The 18,912-nt window shown below is 35.6% G+C and overlaps 2 protein-coding genes across 2 annotated transcripts in view; one reads left to right on the top strand and one right to left on the bottom strand.

Annotated features, from left to right (window-relative positions):
- The window catches only part of RpS23 (ribosomal protein S23), a 30,113-nt gene extending 12,205 nt beyond the window's left edge, over positions 1-17,908 (bottom strand). The window contains exon 1 of the mRNA XM_089094403.1: positions 17,884-17,908. Coding sequence (XP_088950529.1) covers positions 17,884-17,887 — 4 coding nt within the window. The 5' untranslated portion in view covers positions 17,888-17,908. The remainder of the gene's footprint in view (positions 1-17,883) is intronic.
- Positions 17,909-18,198: 290 nt separating this feature from the next.
- LOC148948471 (phosphopentomutase-like) overlaps positions 18,199-18,912 on the top strand; it is a 53,288-nt gene continuing 52,574 nt past the window's right edge. Inside the window, exon 1 of the mRNA XM_089094401.1 lies at positions 18,199-18,319. Coding sequence (XP_088950527.1) covers positions 18,269-18,319 — 51 coding nt within the window. The 5' untranslated portion in view covers positions 18,199-18,268. The remainder of the gene's footprint in view (positions 18,320-18,912) is intronic.

Genomic DNA, 18,912 nt, shown 5'->3' with positions numbered 1-18,912 from the left:
TAGCTCACTAGTAGAACATTTCAATCCAGATCAAGAGGTTACTGGTTCAAACATGATTGTCACCTAATTTTTTGTTTTGAAAAAATGAAGAGCTATGACATGAAATTTTAGCATAAAGTGACTAAAACTTGTATCAAACACTTTGTGGTAACAAACCATCAGTAAGGAACAACTTGGCTTAATAGTACTCAAACTCTAAAAAACAGAGTTTTGATAACAATAGATACATCAAAAGAATTGAATTTTTATACTGACTCCAAACATATAATTTTTGTCAAGTTTATTGTTACCCATCAAAAGCTGCAAGCCTAAGAAAATTGGCCTGATTTTTGAAAAAGGGTGACAAAAAGTCAAAACATCAAACAAATTTAAAGGCTGTTTACCAGCAATTCAACTTGTAATCTTAATGATGCAATACTTTCAAGGCAATTTTTAGGCTGTTTTGTACAGTGTGTTTTTAGTCTATCTTTTACTGATTTTTCACCCACTTTCCCCTTTTCTAAGATGTTTCCATTGAAAAATATTTTTCTGACATCTTTGTTTGAAAAATTGAGAAACACTACTAATCCCTCCCTAAAATATGAAAAATATATTTTACACCCACCCTAATTTTTGGTGAACTGACATTACTGAAGGAGCTCTGGGCTTAACCATCTCTCATTCAGGAAGAATAAATACCCAAGCATTTAAAAGTTTATGGTAATAAATTTAAAGTAAAGAGCAATGTAGCTCAATAGTAAACAAATTTGTAACCAATTGATTACTTTTCAAAACTTCAAAAAAAAAAAATAATTAGCATTTCTAAAAACAGAACACCAACTATAATGACTAAAAATATAGTCAGCTTTGTACATGTGGAATTTAGCTTGGTCTATACACTTCATGATAATCAGACACCACCAGTGATGACAAAGGAAATGCACCACTGTGCACACCACATGCTAAGCAAAAGCTTGAATACAACTGAAGTGAAATGAGCAGAATCCTGCCAGGTGCGACCAAGCACCTACTTTCAAAACAAGAAAAACCTAAAAAGTGCTAGATTTAACATTAAATGTCTTCAAACATAGCAGTTTGGATCAAGAGTGATATGTAAAACATATCCTATTTATTTTGGACCATTATAGGCAGAGAAATAGTCCTGCCTAAGTAAAGAACAATGTTGGCACAATGTATTATTATTATTTCTTTTTCCTTTAGACCAAGACACTTTGTATCAAAGGAGTCGTCATAGAAACTTCAAAAAGGAGTCATTTGATTGGAAGGCAACTAACACCCCTTCCATGCCCACCATTTTTTTCAACATAGTTGAAAGTGATTGGAGGGTAACTAACCCCCCTCTCATGCCCACCATTTCCCCAAACACACCCAATCAAAGTTTTGAGATAGCCATTTTGTTCAATGTAGTTGAGAGTTCTGGAAATTATGCAATTTGAGGAGGAAAAATCCCCCAGAGCCCCCAGATCAAAGGTTGTAAACTATGCCCTGGGGGCATATAAGGTTTTTATAGATAGCATTGTTGTAGAAACTTCAAAAGAGGCTCATTCAATTGGAAATTGAGAGGGCTAATTTCTTTTTAAAAGTCAAAAGTGACTGGAGGGCAACTAACCCCCTTCTCACGCCCACCATTTCCCCAAACACATCCAATCAAAATTTTTAGATAGCCATTTCGTTAAATGAAGTTGAAAGTTCTGAAAATAAGATCTTTGAGGAAGACAACCCCCCCCCCCCACATCCCTCAGGGCTAAGGTTGTAAGTTATGCCCTGGGGGCAGATAATGTTTTTATAGAAAGCTTTGTAATAACAATTTCAAAAAGGATTCATTCAACTGGAAATTGAAAGAGCTATTGCCCATTTTAAGTCATAAGTATTTGAAGGGACAATTCCCCCCCTGCAATTTCCCCAAACATTTCTGATCAACGTTTTAATATGGTCATTTTGTTCAACATAGTTGAAAGGTCTGGAAATTATGTCTTTGAGGATGACAATTCTCCTCACACAGCCCTCAGGACAAGGTTATAAGTTATGCCCTTGGGGAATACAAGGTTTTTTATAGAAAGTTTTGCTGTAGAAGCTTCAAAAAGGGCTCATTTGATTGGAAATTGAGAAGACTAGTGCCTTTTTTATTAGTAGAAAGTGATCAAAGGTCAAATGACCCCCCCATCCCCATAATTTCCCCAAACACTTCCAATCAAAATTTTGAAATAGCTATTTTGTTCAGCATATCGGAATGGCCTGGAAATTATGTCTTTGACAATAACAAAACCCCCAGCCCTCAGGGTAAGGGTTGAAGTTATGCCCTGGGGACATATAAAGTTTTTTATAGAAAGCGTGGTCATATAAACTTTGGAGGGGGCTCATTGGATTGGTAATCAGATGCTCTAGTGTTCTTTTTAAGGGTCAAAGTGATTAGAGGGCAGCTACCCCCCCCCTACACATGTCATATTGTCCCAAAATGCATCTAATAGTAATTTTGAGATAGCTATTCTATTCAAAATAGTCTAAATATCATATAGGCTAACAATGCCTTTAGGGTTGAAACAATCCCAAGAGATTAGAGGCAAGGGATGTAAGCTATGTCCAGGAGGTATTTAAGGTTTTTATGGAAGGGATGGTCCTTTAACTTTAGAAGAGGCTCAGTCTTCCTCTCTGAAAAACAATGTCAATATAAAATGAACAGAAATTAATTTTTAAAAAACTTTTTGAACAAAATAAGTTTTTAATAAAAGTAAAGAACTCCATTAAACCAAAATGAACAAAAATATTCTGTTTTAATGAAGTTCTTCATTTTCTTATAGAGAAAAGGGCTACTGAGATTTCAACCCAAACAAATGACCCAGATGACAAGAACACATATTTCTGAAGGTTTAAAGCTCCCTAAAAAAGCAAATAAGGAGAGTAAAGAGGATTACATGGAAGAATATCTGCAACAGAATTGTCAGAAGAAGCTAGTATCAAGCTACTAAAGGCTCTAAATAAGGACACCAGAGCTCACCTAAAAAGTATCTTTAAGGAAGATGGCAATCTCAAAAGGAGTCTGGAGGGAACACAGAACTACATGCCTGGGGTACATACAAATGACTCCAGTAGTTATTAGCTTTCAACCAGCCTATAATATGAAATCCTATATGGCAGATAGGCTGGTAATCTTAAGCATAAAGGTTGACTGGGTCAAAAAAGCTGTGGGTGATTTCTTATCATTTAAAGCCACATGTGCTGATGGAATTTATCCAATTATGTTACAAAATGGATGGGAAAAACAATTAAACAGGGATTGCTAAAAGAAGCCTAATTTTAGGACATATTCCCAAGATATGGCTAAAAGCAAGAAGTGATAAATCAATAAAGGGTTGTAAAAGCCTAGACTACCCATCTGGCCTGGAGAAGTTACTGATTCCTACCCTATCCTATCAACAGAACTGTGGGGATGTCATCATGGCATATAAAATGCTGCACTGCACACTCAGTCCTTGCAACAAAATATGCTTGAACTTGACCTGTGAATAGCAACTAGAGGACATACCATGAAGCTGTACTGCAAACAACCCAACAACAGACTATGAAACAAATTCTTCCCAAATAGAGTTGTGGAGCTCTAGAACTCCTTAAGAAAAATAACAGTCTCAGCCCCTAGTGTAGAGGCCTTCAAAAAAGTTGTGGACAAAGATTGGTCATCCAAGCCATGACTTCAAGAATGGCATACAGTCAACACATTGACCCAATATCTTCACTAACCACCACCTACAGGATAACTCCTTATTTGCTGGACAATATAATTTAAGGTGTTTTATACCAAAACCTTGGAGAGAAGACTACTCAAATCTCTGAGCATAAAGAATGGTCACACCAACATCCTTCAACTGAAAGTAATTGAACAGTATGGGTTGGTACATCATGAGTGTTCAGGAATGGTAAAAGTTCCAAAGCTACCAGTAGCAGAATTTCAAAAGCTGCCAATACTTTACCAACACAACTTGTGTTTTGACAGCTTTTCTTTAAGCAAAAAGCATTTTTAAACCAAAAATTGAATATCAAAAAACCACATGGGGTTTAGGTCCAGACATTATCAAAACAGCTGTGCACCAACTGGTATGGCATAAAGAGCAAGTAAAGGAACTGACAAACATGTTTTAGGCATATTTTTAGATATGAAGGGCCATTTGATAATGCACTTTTGAATCAGTAGAATTCTCATATGCTGAGAAACCAATAAGTAGTCACAGAACACAAGGGGATAAAAAAATTTCCACCACTTCTGAAAGGCTACCTCGAGGAAAAGCAAATTCTATCTATATGTGGTGTCTGATTAGGAATATTTTTTTGAATTATAATGCTCTACCAAAATAACAAAATTATCTGTTAGACAGTAGGATTACAAACCCCCATTAAAGCAGGACAGGAATAGTGATGTACCATAATACCCCTCATTTCAATGAAGAGATTACAAGTTCTTACTTAGGGGAATTTGAAATGGTCTTCTGGCTGAATTGCTTAGAATAGAACAGGCAGTGAAGAGACTGGTACAATTAAAAAGTACATGTAGGAACATATGTATCAGGTCTGATAAGCAATGTCTTGTGACTGTTGAGAAATTAAAAGCAGACAATAACATAAATTGAAGTTCAATGAAGCCTAAAACAGACCATAGTCCAGTGGAAATCATATTACACATCTCTTGTGGCTACAGTGAGGAACCAAGTGTATGAAAAACATAAAATCAGCTTCATGAGCAGGGTTACCATCAACATGATCCATGTTTAGATGTTTTTTTTAACCTGTGTCATGGATTTACATTAAAAAATATATGGATTTTACAAAGGAATTAATTTAAAAGAATTTTCTGAAAAATGAGTTTTCAAAGAAAAATAAAGGCCATTTTAAACTTAAGCTCAGCAGATACAAATACCAGTTAAAGTTCAAATTAAAAGACAAAAAATTACTATTAAGGAATAAATGAAACCCAAAACGATCAGAAATTAAATAAATAATCATAGGAAAAAACATACATCAAGTAATAATAGAAATGAATAAATAGATCTTAAAGCGAGTAATGCTTAGATTGAATATGAAAATCAAGCTTAAAAAAAATAAAATACTTTGCTATTGAAGTATAAACGAAACTCAAAACAAACAGAAATTAAATAAACAATCAATGAAAACAAACATACAATAGGTACTAATATAAATGAATAAATAAATCTTAAAACAAGTGAAACTTAAATTGAACATGCAAATCAAGCTTGAAACAAACAAAAATCACTACAAACAAAAGTTTGGGTACTGCCTCCTTCTCTCACTGTAAAAGTCTAAAACATACTGCGTCATTGGTGCTTTACTGAAAACCAATTTTATTACAAATATTTTCTTTTGTACTTCATATTGAAAATAAACATTAAAATTATAGTAAGATTTTGAACTGCTGAGCTTTCAACAATTAATATCATTATACATCAAATATTCAGTTTAATTTAGTAGTTCTTCCTAAAGTTGCACAAAACGAATATAATTTCACTACTAACAAGAGTTTGGATAATGCACTCCGCCTTGTTCGTAAATAAAAACGAAAGGCCTACGGTATGATTGGCGCCTAGCTGCAAGCGAATTATGTTAAAGATTTTTTACTTTCCAGTTCTTACAGCATTGAAAATAAAAACAAATATAGATTGAAATAAATTCTTGAACTGATGGATCTTTCAACAACTAATATCATTAGACATCAAATATTCAATTTGATGTTGTTTATACTTTCCAAGACTGATCAAGATGCATATAGTTTTTTTCTGGTTGTTTTGAGTTTGAATTTTAACAGGTATTTTTATCTACTGAGCTTAAGTTTAAAATGGCCTTTACTTTTCTTTGAAAAACTTATTTTTTGGAAAGTTTTTTTTTTAATTACTTTTTGTTCATTTTTGATTGCAAAAAGTTTCAAAATTTTTAAAATTCCTTATTTCAAATCAAACTTAAAAAATAATAAAAGATAAAATCAAATCAAATCTTCATCAAAGTATCAAAACTGGTATAAAAGTAACAATATCAAAGTAAAAAAAGTTTGCCCACTTTGAAGTTTATATGACAACCCCTTCTATATGAAGTCGTCTGGAGAAAAAAATGGAGTGTGGGGGGAGGCTGGCTGCCCTCTGATCACTTTTTACTCTTAAAAAGTGAATTACAACTTTCAATTTCCAATCAAATGAGCCCTCTATGAAGTTTTTACAATGCCTAGCCTTGGGCCCTGGGGGGCTGTGTTGACATCAGAGTTCTTGTTAACTGAACTTTATGAAGTGTGTGTTGGAAAAAAATAAATGGAGTGTGGGGGGGGGGGCGAGTTGCCCTTGAATATCTTTTGACTCTTAAATAGTGAACTAGAACTTACAATTTCCAATCAAATGAACCCTCTCTGAAGTTTATACAAGCATCCCTTTCATAAGAACCATACATACCCCCAAGACAACACTTACAACTCCTACCCCCTGGGCACTGGGGGGTTGTGTTGACACCAGAGTTTTTGTTATTTAATTTTTGAACATATTTTTTTTTAAAAACGGGCTATCTCAAAATTTGTAGCAGATGGGTTTGCAGAAAAAAGGGCATGGGGGGGGGGTAGTTGCCCTTAAATCTCTTGACTCTTAAAAAGTGAACTAGAACTTTCAATTTTCTATCAAATGAGATCTCTATGAAGTTTATACAACCATCCCTTTCATAAGAACCATACATGCCCTTATGGCATAACTTAGAATGCCTTCTCATGGGCCCTGGGGGGTTGTATTGAAATTGGAGTTTTTCTTTTCCAACCTTTGAACTATTTTATTTTTAACAAAATGTCTAGCTCAAAATTTTTATCAGATGGGTTTGGAGAAAACAGGCGTGGGGGGGGGGGGTAGTTGCCCTTGGATCTCTTTTGACTATTAAAAAGTGAACTTGAACTTTCAATTTCCAGTCAAATGAGCACTATCTGAAGTTTATACAAGTATTCCTTTCATAAGAACCATATATGCCCCAGGACATGCCTGCCACCAGGCCCTGAGGGGTTGTGTTGACACCTGAGTTTTTGTTATCTGACTTTTGAACAATTTTTAACTTAATGGCTATCTCAAAATTTTTATCAGATGCATTTGGGAAGAAAGGGGCGCGGGGGGCTTGTTTCCCTTCGATCTCTTTTGACTCTCAAAAAAATGAACTAGAACTTTCAATTTCCAATCAAATTAGCCCTCTCTGAAGTTTTTACATGCAACCCTTCCATAAGAACCAAATATTCCCCCAGGGCATAACCTACAACACCTGCCTTGGGGCCCTGGGGGGCTGTTTCAACCCCAGAGTTTTTGTTATATAGTCTTTGAACTATTTTTATAAAAATGGCTTTCTCAAAGTTCTTATCAGATGGGTTTGAGAAAAAAAGGGCTTGGAGGAGGGGATAGGTGCTCTCCCATCTCTTTTGACTCTTAAAAAGTGAACTAGAACTTTCACTTTCAAAACAATCCCTCTCTGAAACTTATACGAGCATCCCATTTATAAGAACCATATATGCCCCAAGGGTATAACTTACAACGCCTGCCCCTGGGGGTTTGTGTCAACACTGGAGTTTTTGTTATATGATCTTTGAACTATTTTTAACAAAATATCTATCTAAAATTTTTTACTGGATACATTTGGAAAACAAGGGCATGGGGGGTGGGACTGGTTACCCTCCAATATCTTTTGACACTTGAAAAGTGCACTAGAACTTTCAATTTCCAATCAATTGAGCCCTCTTTGAAGTTTATACAAGCACTCCTTCCATAAGAACCATATATGCCCCCAGGGCATAACATACAATGCCTGTCCCTGGGGGTTTGTGTCAACACTGGAGTTTGTTATATGATCTTGGAACTATTTTTAACAAAATATCTATCTAAAATTTTTTACTGTATACATTTGGAAAAAAAAGGGCAGGGGGTGGGACTGGTTACCCTCCAATATCTTTTGACACTTAAAAAGTGAACTAGAACTTTCAATTTCCAATCAAATAAGCCCTCTCTGAAGCTTATACAAGCACTCCTTCCATAAGAACCATATATGCCCCCAGGGCATAACTAATAACCCTTGCCCTGAAGACCTTGGGAGGGAGTGTCATGCTCAAAGATATAATTTCCAGAGCTTTCAATTACGTTGAACAAAATGGCTATCTCAAAATTTTGATTGGATGTGTTTGGGGAAATGCAGGGTGTGGAAGGGGTGTTAGTAGCCTTCCAATCACTTTAAACCATTAAAAAGGGCACTAGCCATTTAAATTTCCAATCAAATCAGCCTTTTTTTAAGTTTCTACAACAACACTTTTGGATGTGTTTGGGGAAAAGGTGGGCATGAGAGGCATGAGAATCACTTTCAAGTAGTAAAAAGGGTATTAGCCCTTTTTGAAGTTTCTACAACAAAGCTTTCTATAAAAAGCTGATATGCCCCCCGGACATAACTTACAACCCTTACCCTGAGGGCTGTGGGGGAGTGTCCTCCTCAAAAACATAATTTCTATCTGGAAATCAACTATGTAGAACAAAATGGCTATCTGAAAATTTTCATTGGATGTGTTGGGGGAAATGATAGGTGTAGAAGGGGTGTTTGTTGCCTTCCAGTCATTTTTGACCCTTAAAAAGGGCACTAGAACTCTTGATTGTTAATTGAATGACCCCCTTTGGAGTTTTTACAATGACCCCTTCCATATGAAGTACCTTTTTGAAGTTTCTACAACAAAGCTTTCTATAAAAACCTTATATGCCCCCAGGGCATAATGTACAACCCTTGCCCTGAGGGCTGTGAGGAATGTCCTCCTCAAAAGCATAATTTCTATCTGGAAATCAACTATGCTGAACAAAATGGCTATCTCAAAACTTTGATTGGATGTGTTTGGGGAACTGGTGGCCATGGAAGGGGCGTTAGTTGCCTTCCATTCACTTTTGACCCTTAAATAGGGCACTAGAACCCTTGATTTCCAATCAAATAAGCTCCCTTTGAAGTTTCTACAACAACCCCTTCCATATGAAGTGCCTCTGGAAAAAAATAAATAATAATAATAAAATATTGGAGCCATATGGCCTTTACTATAGGCAATGCTATAGCATTGCGTCTGATTGTGAGTTTTGATTTTCTTTATGCTGGAATCTTTTCATATGAGATAAAATTAACCTCAAAACGGCACAAATCGACAAAAATATCAAAATTACTATCTGGGCTCCATTGCTTAAATGGTTTAACACGGAATAACAGATGGCTTTGCCAGCACATTAAAGAATTTGAAAGTTTCAGCACAGAGAGCATGTGGTTTCAAGCTGCAATGCCTATGCCACCCAGAGATTAACAGTAAACCAGTATGGATGTCTTATAAGAAAATGTCTAATTTACCTTAGCATGGAAAAATCTTCTTTTTTTGGTGTTGGCATTGTCTCCAATTAGCCATGGACTGATTTTAATTCAAAAATCATATGTTGATTTTGGCCCATATATTAAGAATCTGTCAAATGTAGCCTACTTATCAAGAAGATTCATAAACCACTAGAATGAATTGAAGGACAACTTTCAGCCATAGGCCTACCTTTATCAAGCCTTTCAAATACCAACTTGACAAGGGCTGGGAGAAGAGACTGTAGAGGCTTGACTGGGAGTCATCAACTCAAGAGCACTACAGGTCAGAGGACCTTAAAGCTCTCAAATGGAAACGTGTAAGGTGATTCAACTTTCAGTAATGGCTATCACTGTTACATTTATGGTTTAGCTGCTGTTTTGGTAAATTTTTGGCAGTTCATATCATTGACTCACAAATAAAGTAAACATACCACTCAATGGCTTTTTTATGCTCATTACAAATATAATAATCATTTTGGTCAGAAATGAATTTTACCCCCACCCCTACATTATATATATATATATATATATATATATATATATATATATATATATATATATATATATATATATATATATATACATATACATATATATATTAATTCAGGGTATATATTTGAACATTAGGGGGTGGTGGTAAAGTTTCTTTCTGATGCAAATGAGAGGTAAGTTTAAACTTTACCCTCACCCCCCTAATGTGCAAACATATATGCTGAATTGGTATATATAGGGGTAGGGGTAAAATTCATTTCTGACAAAAATGATGATTATATTTGTAATGAGCATAAAAAGAACATCAAGTGGTGTGTTTACTTTATTTAGTTGATAAGTTGTAAGTCAATAATATGAACTGCTGAAAATTTACTGCTTTTTTGAATTGTTTTCTTGGTAAAATTCTACTTTAGCTACTTTTGGCTATCTTGGAAAGGGGTGAGGTTAGGAAAATGAAACTTTCAGGGGAACTTTCAGGGAAGGTATTTTGAAGTACCTATTGTCACTATTTCTCCCTATAGAGGGCCCTGAAATTTGCCTACATGACAGGTCTATAACTAGCCTATTGAAATTTTGGCAAAACAACATTTTACCTTAATTTTCAGTTATAAGTTTCTTTTTCTCTGGCTTTAGTTCTGAAAGTGCAATTCCTGTTATTTGAGTAGAATTTTAAGCCATATCAATGTTTTTTTTTCAAAATTTATGAAATCTATTTGCATATCTTTAAAACATTATAAATCATGATTCAGCAAAGTTGTGAAGTTGAAAACAATTTTGTTTTACTTTATTTCAAGCAGAAGATCTACTTTACAATGTTTCACTTTTATAACACACAGATTTTTAAAGGTCATCAAAATTCAGAACCATCTAGAGGGAGAAGGATAAGAGGTAGGTATTTCAAAATACCTTCATGGGACATATTCCTCATGGGACAGTATTTTACTAGAATTCATTCAGTGAACACCTAGCTTGAAAATTGATATTTCAGTCTTTGAACAATAAAGAATTGGTTTCTTCAACTAAACAGATTAAAATACAGGTGAAATTTGTTGTGCAATTGACTTTTCTTGAGTAAACAAAATTGTAATTGATATTACAACCAGTGAATGAACTTGATTATCCTTGGACTTTGATATTTGATTATTCTTTGGATTGACATTTTGTATTGCAATTTGCATAGTGATATATCACAACCAGTGAACAAACTTGAGTATCCTTGGACTTTGATATTGGACTATTCTTTGGATTAGTATTTTGTATTACAATTTGCAGGCGATGTTTTGCATAAAAAAAATGCAAAACACACAGTGAATGAGCACACAAGAATTTTTGAATAGCAGTGCTTTGATAAAGCAAATGCAATGGAAGCAGCAGCAATGAACCAACATCTCCAGGAGATAAGTTTTAAGTTGGATCTCCTACCAAAATTGTTTTCAGACATTTTAGAAATACAGCAGGAATTTGGCTGGGTACAAGTACAATTATCTCAAGCCTTAGAAAATAATGAGAAAATGACAAGAGAGATGATTGCTATGTTTGTTGGCAACAAGTCGCAGAGCGGATTTGTTAGAAGCAGAATTCAGGAGGCCAAATCTTATTTTGTATGATTTTATACCACAACAGCCTGGTAAAACGTTAAAGGAGGAAGTCATGGAACTATTTAAACAGGTATTTCGATCTCTTGATATATCAAGTTATGCAATTAAGGACGTTTACCGATTGGGTGCTACTGGACTGGTGGTAATCAAGTTTAATGTGGTAGAATTGCACAATTATATCTTACATAATAATGGACCTTTGAGGATGTTTGGAGTTAAGGTTGCTCCTGATTATACCTTAAAGCCATTACTTAATAGGGCTGTAGCAGTAGGAAGAAATGCTAAACTCAGAGGCACCAAGCTGTTCATTGATGGGTGAATGTTTATGTTCAGTTAGACAGTTGAAAAAGTTTTAGAAAGGATCATAAACCAGGCTTTTCAGGCTAAAAATGCTAGTTTTGGCCAAGCTCCTAGTACAGCAGTACCCCACTTGCCACCTGTTGCACTAAATCAACCCTACTTTGAAAGTTTGGGGGGAGAAAATCCAGGTAGTGAAGACAGTGATACCAATACAGTTGTCAATGTGCAAGCTATGCCCTGGGCAACCAAGAGTGCAGAAATAATCAGTCCCAATGGTCTACTGAGGAATCCTCCAAAAAATATTTGTGGTGGCTGGGAAGAGCTGATACTAGTGGTGGTAGTCTGTATCATGGTAATACAGGAAGATCAACATATAACACATGTAAAAACTACTACAGGATGAATTTCAGTGAATCACAGAGAATTTCTCCAGAGACACCATTCAATCTTGCAGCTGATCAAAGTATAAACACAAATCACTGGTACACAGGCCATATGTGAGAAAATGTGGTCAAGTTTGTGTCTTGGAATGTTCAAGGACTAAGGAATAAAAAAAGTGAAGTGGAATTTGAAATAACGAAATTTGATTTTGTTATGTTAGCAGTTTCCTGGCATTATGGTGTATCTTAGTGCTTTTAAAGAATAATTCTTTTGTCTTTTAACAAGCTGAAAATTGAATCAGAAAACCTTGTTTGGATTAGATTGATATGTCACTCAGGTCTAAAATTGTTGGTTTGTGCAGCTTATGTCCCACTGCAATCTAGCTCATATACTGCAGAGGATACATGGTCTATATTAGGAAAAGAAGCTACAGTTTTTTGTAGTAAATTTATATCCCATAAAATATTGCTGATAGGAGACTTTAATGCTTATACAGCTGATTTGGTTGAGCTGCCTGTTGTTGATATACTGGCTGTTTATGTTGTTCCTCATGTGTATAGGATCCCAAGAAAGAGCATGGATGATGTATTATTGATTATGTTTTGGTTGACCTTTGTTTGGATGTGGAATCATTGAATGTTGAAGTTTTGAATATTCAGTTGTCTGACCACCTACCAATTAAGTTAAGCTTAGGCCTTGAGCGTAGAGTTAATGAATATAGTTATTTGCAGCTTAGGTATACTTCACCAAGTAGACAGCTATAGAGAGAGTGGAGTGAGAGCAAACAGAATGCATAAGTGCTATATTTAGTAAAGAGCAGGTTTGCTGGAGACTAGAGCAGCTAAGATTAAGTAGGAATTCTAGTGATGAATTAGAAGCTAATTTCAATATGTTATTACTGGAGCTATCAGCACCAGTATTGAGTTCATTAAAACCAGTTAGTTAAAGTTTTTATGACCTTGATTGTTTAAGTAGTAAAAATTTGTTAGCAGAGGCCCTAAATTGGGTAAAGCAAGCTAGAAATGAAGCTGAGAAAGCAAAACTATTGGTTAGGTTTTGCAAAGTTAGGAGATGTCATAAGAGATTAATAAAAGTAAAGAAAAGAGATTTTAATACATGTCAAATTGAGCAAATTGGCTGTTTTTACTTGGAGAGTAATATGAAGGAATTTTGGAGAAGGGTAAACCAAAGACAAGGAAAATTGCCAGAGGGAATCCTGGATCCAAATAGCTGGCCAGAACATTTTGCAAGTAAAGAAGAAGGAGATCTTAGTAGGTGGTGTGATGAAGAATTTGGGAATACTTGGGAGGAATATAATTACCCTATGAGAGAGGAAGATTATTCGTTAACACAGGAGGTAGATATTGAGAAGGTTGCACATGTATTAAGGAAATTGGATGGAGGAACAGCTCATGGAATTGATGGAATTCCAACTCATTTATATAAAAAGTTTTCAAGTTTATTCATGCCAATTTTTATACTGCTGTTTAATAGTGTGCTTTCATCAGGAATTTGGGTTTCAGGATGGAAGATTATTTGTGAGGAACAAGGTGGATTCAGGGAAGGATATAGCACAGTTGACAGGGTATCTGTACTTAAGATGTTGATAGAAAAATATAGTAGAGGTAAGAGTAATTTATTGGTAGCTTCTGTAGATTGATAGTGCTGATAGGATTTTGTTGTGCATAGAATTGTTGAGGATAGGACTGCCCTGTATTTTTGTTCGACTAGTGTGTTATATGTATAGGCTAACAAGAGGAATGGTTAAGGTAGCAGGGAAAGGGTTTTTGGATTTATTTGGTTGTGAAGTAGGAGTTAAACAGGGTAGCACCTTGTCACCAAGGCTATTTTTCTTTTATATTAATGATATTGTTGAGTTTTTTTTTTTTTAGGAAAAATGGGCACCAACAGTGAGTTTAGGAAATTTAGCTTTGTCTCTGTTGTTATTTGTGGATGATGCAGTGCTGATAGCTAGAAGCACCAAAGATTTGCAAATATTGTTGAACATATTAGATGTTTATTTGGAAAAAAAGAAAATGAGATTAAATATCCAAAAGACTGACATTGTAGTTTTTGGAATTAATAAAAATAATGATAAATTTTTACCAAATCATATTATTGAGTTTCAAATAAAGTGAATACACCATTCAATGCCATTTTTTATGCTGATTACAAATATAACAATCATTTCTATTGGAAATGAATTTTAGCCCCCCCCCCTCCTATGTTTGCCAATTAAGGGTATATATTTATACATTAGGTGGGGGGGGGGCAAATTTTATTTCTGATGTAAATGGGATATAAGTTTAAACTTTACCCCCATCCCTCCCTAATGTAGAAATATATACCCTGAATTGGCATATATAGGGGGGAAGGGGCTAAAATTCATTTCCAACAGAAATGATTATTATATTATATTTCCTTTGAGCAGATTGTGAATGCTGATATTTTGACACATCTCCGTAATAATAATATATTTTCCCCTGACCAGCATGGATTTCTGCCAGGAAAATCAGTTGAGACCAATCTCCTTGAGATTTACAGCCCCATAACAGATTACCTGGAGAAAGGAATCTCTGTGGACCTGATTTTACTGGACCTAGCCAAGGCTTTCAACAAGGTACCACACAACCATCTCAGATTGAAACTTTCAGCAGCAGGTATCCACTCGGACGTGTTTGATTGGGTCATGGACTTTCTGACTGGTCGGAGTCAGCAGGTTTGACTCTTCACAACTAATGGCAACAAGGTCTTCTCTGAACCATGTGATGTTGTAAGCGGAGTCCCCCAAGGTACTGTTTTGGGCCCTACCCTATTCCTTATATACATCAACAATATGATGAATGGAAGAAAAAACAGAATCACTCTCTATTCTGATGACTCCAAGCTGTTTGGGCCTGCAAACCAACAAAGCCTGCAGCATGACCTTCATAAAATCCAAACATGGGCACAAGACTGGCTACTTGAATTCAACACATCGAAGTGTAGTGTCCTTCACTTTGGAAGCAACAACCCCCGTCACCAGTACAACATGTCCAATCCCAATTCACTGGCTAGCTTAGTACTAAAGACAAGTCCCAAAGAAAGAGATCTAGGAGTGCTGATAGATGAACAACTGAAGTTCCACGGCCACTGGCAACAAGCAGTTTCAAAAGCAAATTCAAGCCTTGGTCTCCTCAAACACACTATAACCAGCCACTCCCGTACAGTCTTTCTAAGGCTATAGTTAGACCTGTTTTGGATTTTGGTATGTGTCTCACCTCCCCTTCTTATAAGAATGATACCAGTCTAATCAAAGGAGTTCAGAGACATGCCACAAAGTGCATAGCTTGCCTACGAGATCTCCCATACAACAAGAGACTGGAACGCATGCAGCTGCCAACACTCGTCATCAGATGCCGCCATGGTGATATGATGCTGACCTACAAGTATAATGCACAACCAAATAACCCCCTCTTTACCAAACATTCAAGTCAGCACCATACAAGAGGACACTCACATAAGCTGTCAAAACGTTTTGTCAAAACACAAACGTGGCAACACTTCTTCTCCGAGCATGTTGTCAACAATTGGAATAGCCTTCAAGCTGAAACGGCAACTGCACCTAAGGCTGTGTCCTTCAAGTCCAGACTTGACAAGGAATGGAATAACAAGCCATGGAAATATGAGTGGGGCTGTCCGTCCCACTCTACTACTGACTGATGCCAACTTTATCATAATGAGTGTCTTGCTAGGAGGCTGATGCCGCTTGTCATACCCAACCATCTTGCATACTCAATCCAAAGTTGCTGTTGTGTGGCAGTGTCAGCTCTATACCACTGAAAATGGTCTTTACAGGCCATACCTACCTTGTGGCCACCAATACCAAGTGGGCTTAAATTGCATCTCTCCAGCAGACCTCTCTTATGATGTATCACTGGACCTTAACACAGTGATGAATTTTTGCCATCATTGACCTGGAGCACAACAGATCCAGTATGGACCTTAATTTGCTCCAAAGTGCAAATTAAGGTAATATTCATAATTAGTATAAAAAAAGGCATCAAATGGTGCATTCACTTTATTCCTAACTCAATAATATGATTTGGTAAAAATTCACTTTTTATTTAAGGGTATTGAGTTGAAAAAAAAGTACAACTTTTAAGCATTTAGGGTTTGTATTAAATAATAAAGGAAATTGGAAGGATCATGTGAAAGAAATGGTGGGTAGAGGTAAAGTAGTTTCTTCAGCAGTTTTAAGGAATTCAGCTTTATATGAAATTAAAAATATTAAAATGCATAAGTATTTATTTCAATCAAAAATTCACCCTACTATCCATTATGGTGTGGAGCTTTGGGGATATGAGGTGATCCTGCAATTAGAAATGGTTCAGCTACAATATTATAAAAGATTGGTTAGGGTACATACTACAACTCATACACAGGCTCTTAAGGGAGATCTAGGTTTGTTTTTGCTGCATAAAGAAACAATACTACAAGTAGTAACATTTTAGCTGAAAATTATCCAACTACCAGACAAGAGGCTTATGAAAGCTGCATATTTTGAATTATTGCAGCAAAGTAGAAAAAGATCATGGCCATTCCATGTTAAAGCCCTCCTTGATAATGCTGGACTTTCATACACTTGGAATGAAGGTCTTGGTCTAACAGGCAATCCAGAGGAAATTTCATGTTAAGGAGGATCAAGAGATCCAACTATGGCATGAACAGATTCAAAAAAACCTTGCACCAGTATTCTGAAATATAAGTCTTTTGGACTAGAATATTATTTTAAGCTGAATTTGCCACCAGAAAACTTGTGTCTGTGGCTCCAGGTCTGAGCAAATGGTTTGCCCTTAAAAAGTATTTGAAAGAAATGCTCAGGGCCCAAGATCATGTTATACTTGCTCTTTATGTGGTATGGAGGAGGAAAATTTGCTCTATTTTTTGATGGTGTGCCAGGGGCTTTCAGATTTGAGATTGAAGTATTTAGGTGATGGGGAAGTGTTTTTTCCTGGGATTCTTAAATCTTCATCCCAGGAGATGATTATAGCAGTGACTTGATTTATAAAAGAGGGTTTGAAAAGATGTAAATAATGGGTTTAAGGTTTTTGTTTGTTGTCCATAGGCCTAGTTATACCATTTATTTAAGTGTATGCTGGCTGTTGTCTTAAATAATTATTGTAATGTTTGTGTATGGCCTAGTTGCTGAATAAATTATCTATCTATCTATTTTAGCCTGTAGACCCATTTTCCTAACCTAACCCCTTTCCAAGATAGCCAAAAGTTGTTAAAGTAGAATTTTACCAAAATATCTTCCAGAGACATATTTTAATCTGTAGATCTATCTCTAAAAGTTTCATTTTCCTAGCCAAACCCCTTTCCAAGATAGCCAAAAGTAGCTAAAGTAGAATTTTGCCATTTTCTTAACATATTTCCATCTGAATAGTCCATAATCTAGGTTTAGACTGCTTTGATTTTACCCTGTTAAGTTTTGCTCCTAAAAAACGATTTTAGTTGCACCCACTTCAAACACAGTGCCTGAAAACACAAGTCTGATAAGTTTATCATAGATAACATTACTATTGTTTAATGAGAGCCTGCCATCACCTAGAATACTGAAGTTCAACTTACAACGAGAAATGCTGTAAAATAATCTTTATTCAGTTAAGTGACATAACAAGCTTTTATGAATATAAAACCCCTGTCAAGGCAAGCTAACGCACGAGTTTAGTTTTATGTGATTCCAAAAATTCCTTACCCATCTTTACTTATTTCTATTTTTCTTCTGCAATAGGAAACGGTCAACGCCATAAGTCCTCGTGAAATATATGTAAATACAAAATGTAATCCCTAACCATCTTGATTTAGACATATATTTAAAGAAGAAACCACACTTTATACAAATACAAATGCGTCTGATATAAATTTCTTATTACACTTAATTTCAAAATATCTTTTAGTAAATTTTTGAATGCGCTTTCCTTAATAAACGGTACTAGGGTACTATTATTTTACAGATGGTTTCATGGATACATAGATGGTACTGTTTATCCCAATATTTAAACTTCCAACAACAAGCAGCGGAGCAAGTGTGCTAGTCAAGGTCAACTGAAGGACAAAAAATTTAAGAGATATATAAGACAATGGCGTGTGTTTTGGACGATAAAGTTGAAGAATGGTTGAACTGGGATAAGGTAAGGTTCTCTGAATAATTAATGGTTCTAGGGGGGTTGTAATAATTAATGGTTCCTAGCCTACTACGTTTATATAAAGCTGTTATTCTATAGAAAATCAAATGCCCTAGCCTAATTTCAACCTTAATCAACCATTCTAAAGTTTTTCTTGGACTTTCAGTGTCTCCATTAAAGGTTTAGAATAGCTCTTCAGAAGGATAAATACAAGAACAAGAGAGACATTTCAGTTTCCTGATCTTATATTCTAGGCCTATTCTATGGTTTTGTTCCCATTTTTCACAGTTCATCTCCAGCCCCCCCCCCCTCTAATGGTCTCATATAGCCCTAGGCTATTTAAAGAACAACATCAGGCTATTATGATTTGATGAGGCTCTTACTTTGAAATCTTCAAAATGTGTCAATAAATCATATTTCCTTGTTTTCCCATTTTCATCCATGGTTTCCAGTCTTTTTTTTATTAGTAAGATCCTTTCTAGAAGGTATAAATTTAGAATTCTGTCACCTGATAAGGAGACATCTTGTTGACATCTTGTCAACAAGGGTTACCAACCTAAAAAGTAAAATTCCAAGAAAAGTTGAATCTGTGGTCATCT

Source organism: Artemia sp. Qi Xiang Cuo, chromosome 9 (genome assembly GCF_049724085.1).
Source record: "Artemia sp. Qi Xiang Cuo chromosome 9, ASM4972408v1, whole genome shotgun sequence".
In the NCBI taxonomy this organism is placed as follows: domain Eukaryota; kingdom Metazoa; phylum Arthropoda; class Branchiopoda; order Anostraca; family Artemiidae; genus Artemia; species Artemia sp. Qi Xiang Cuo.
This window is presented reverse-complemented; position numbering and strand designations above follow the sequence as displayed.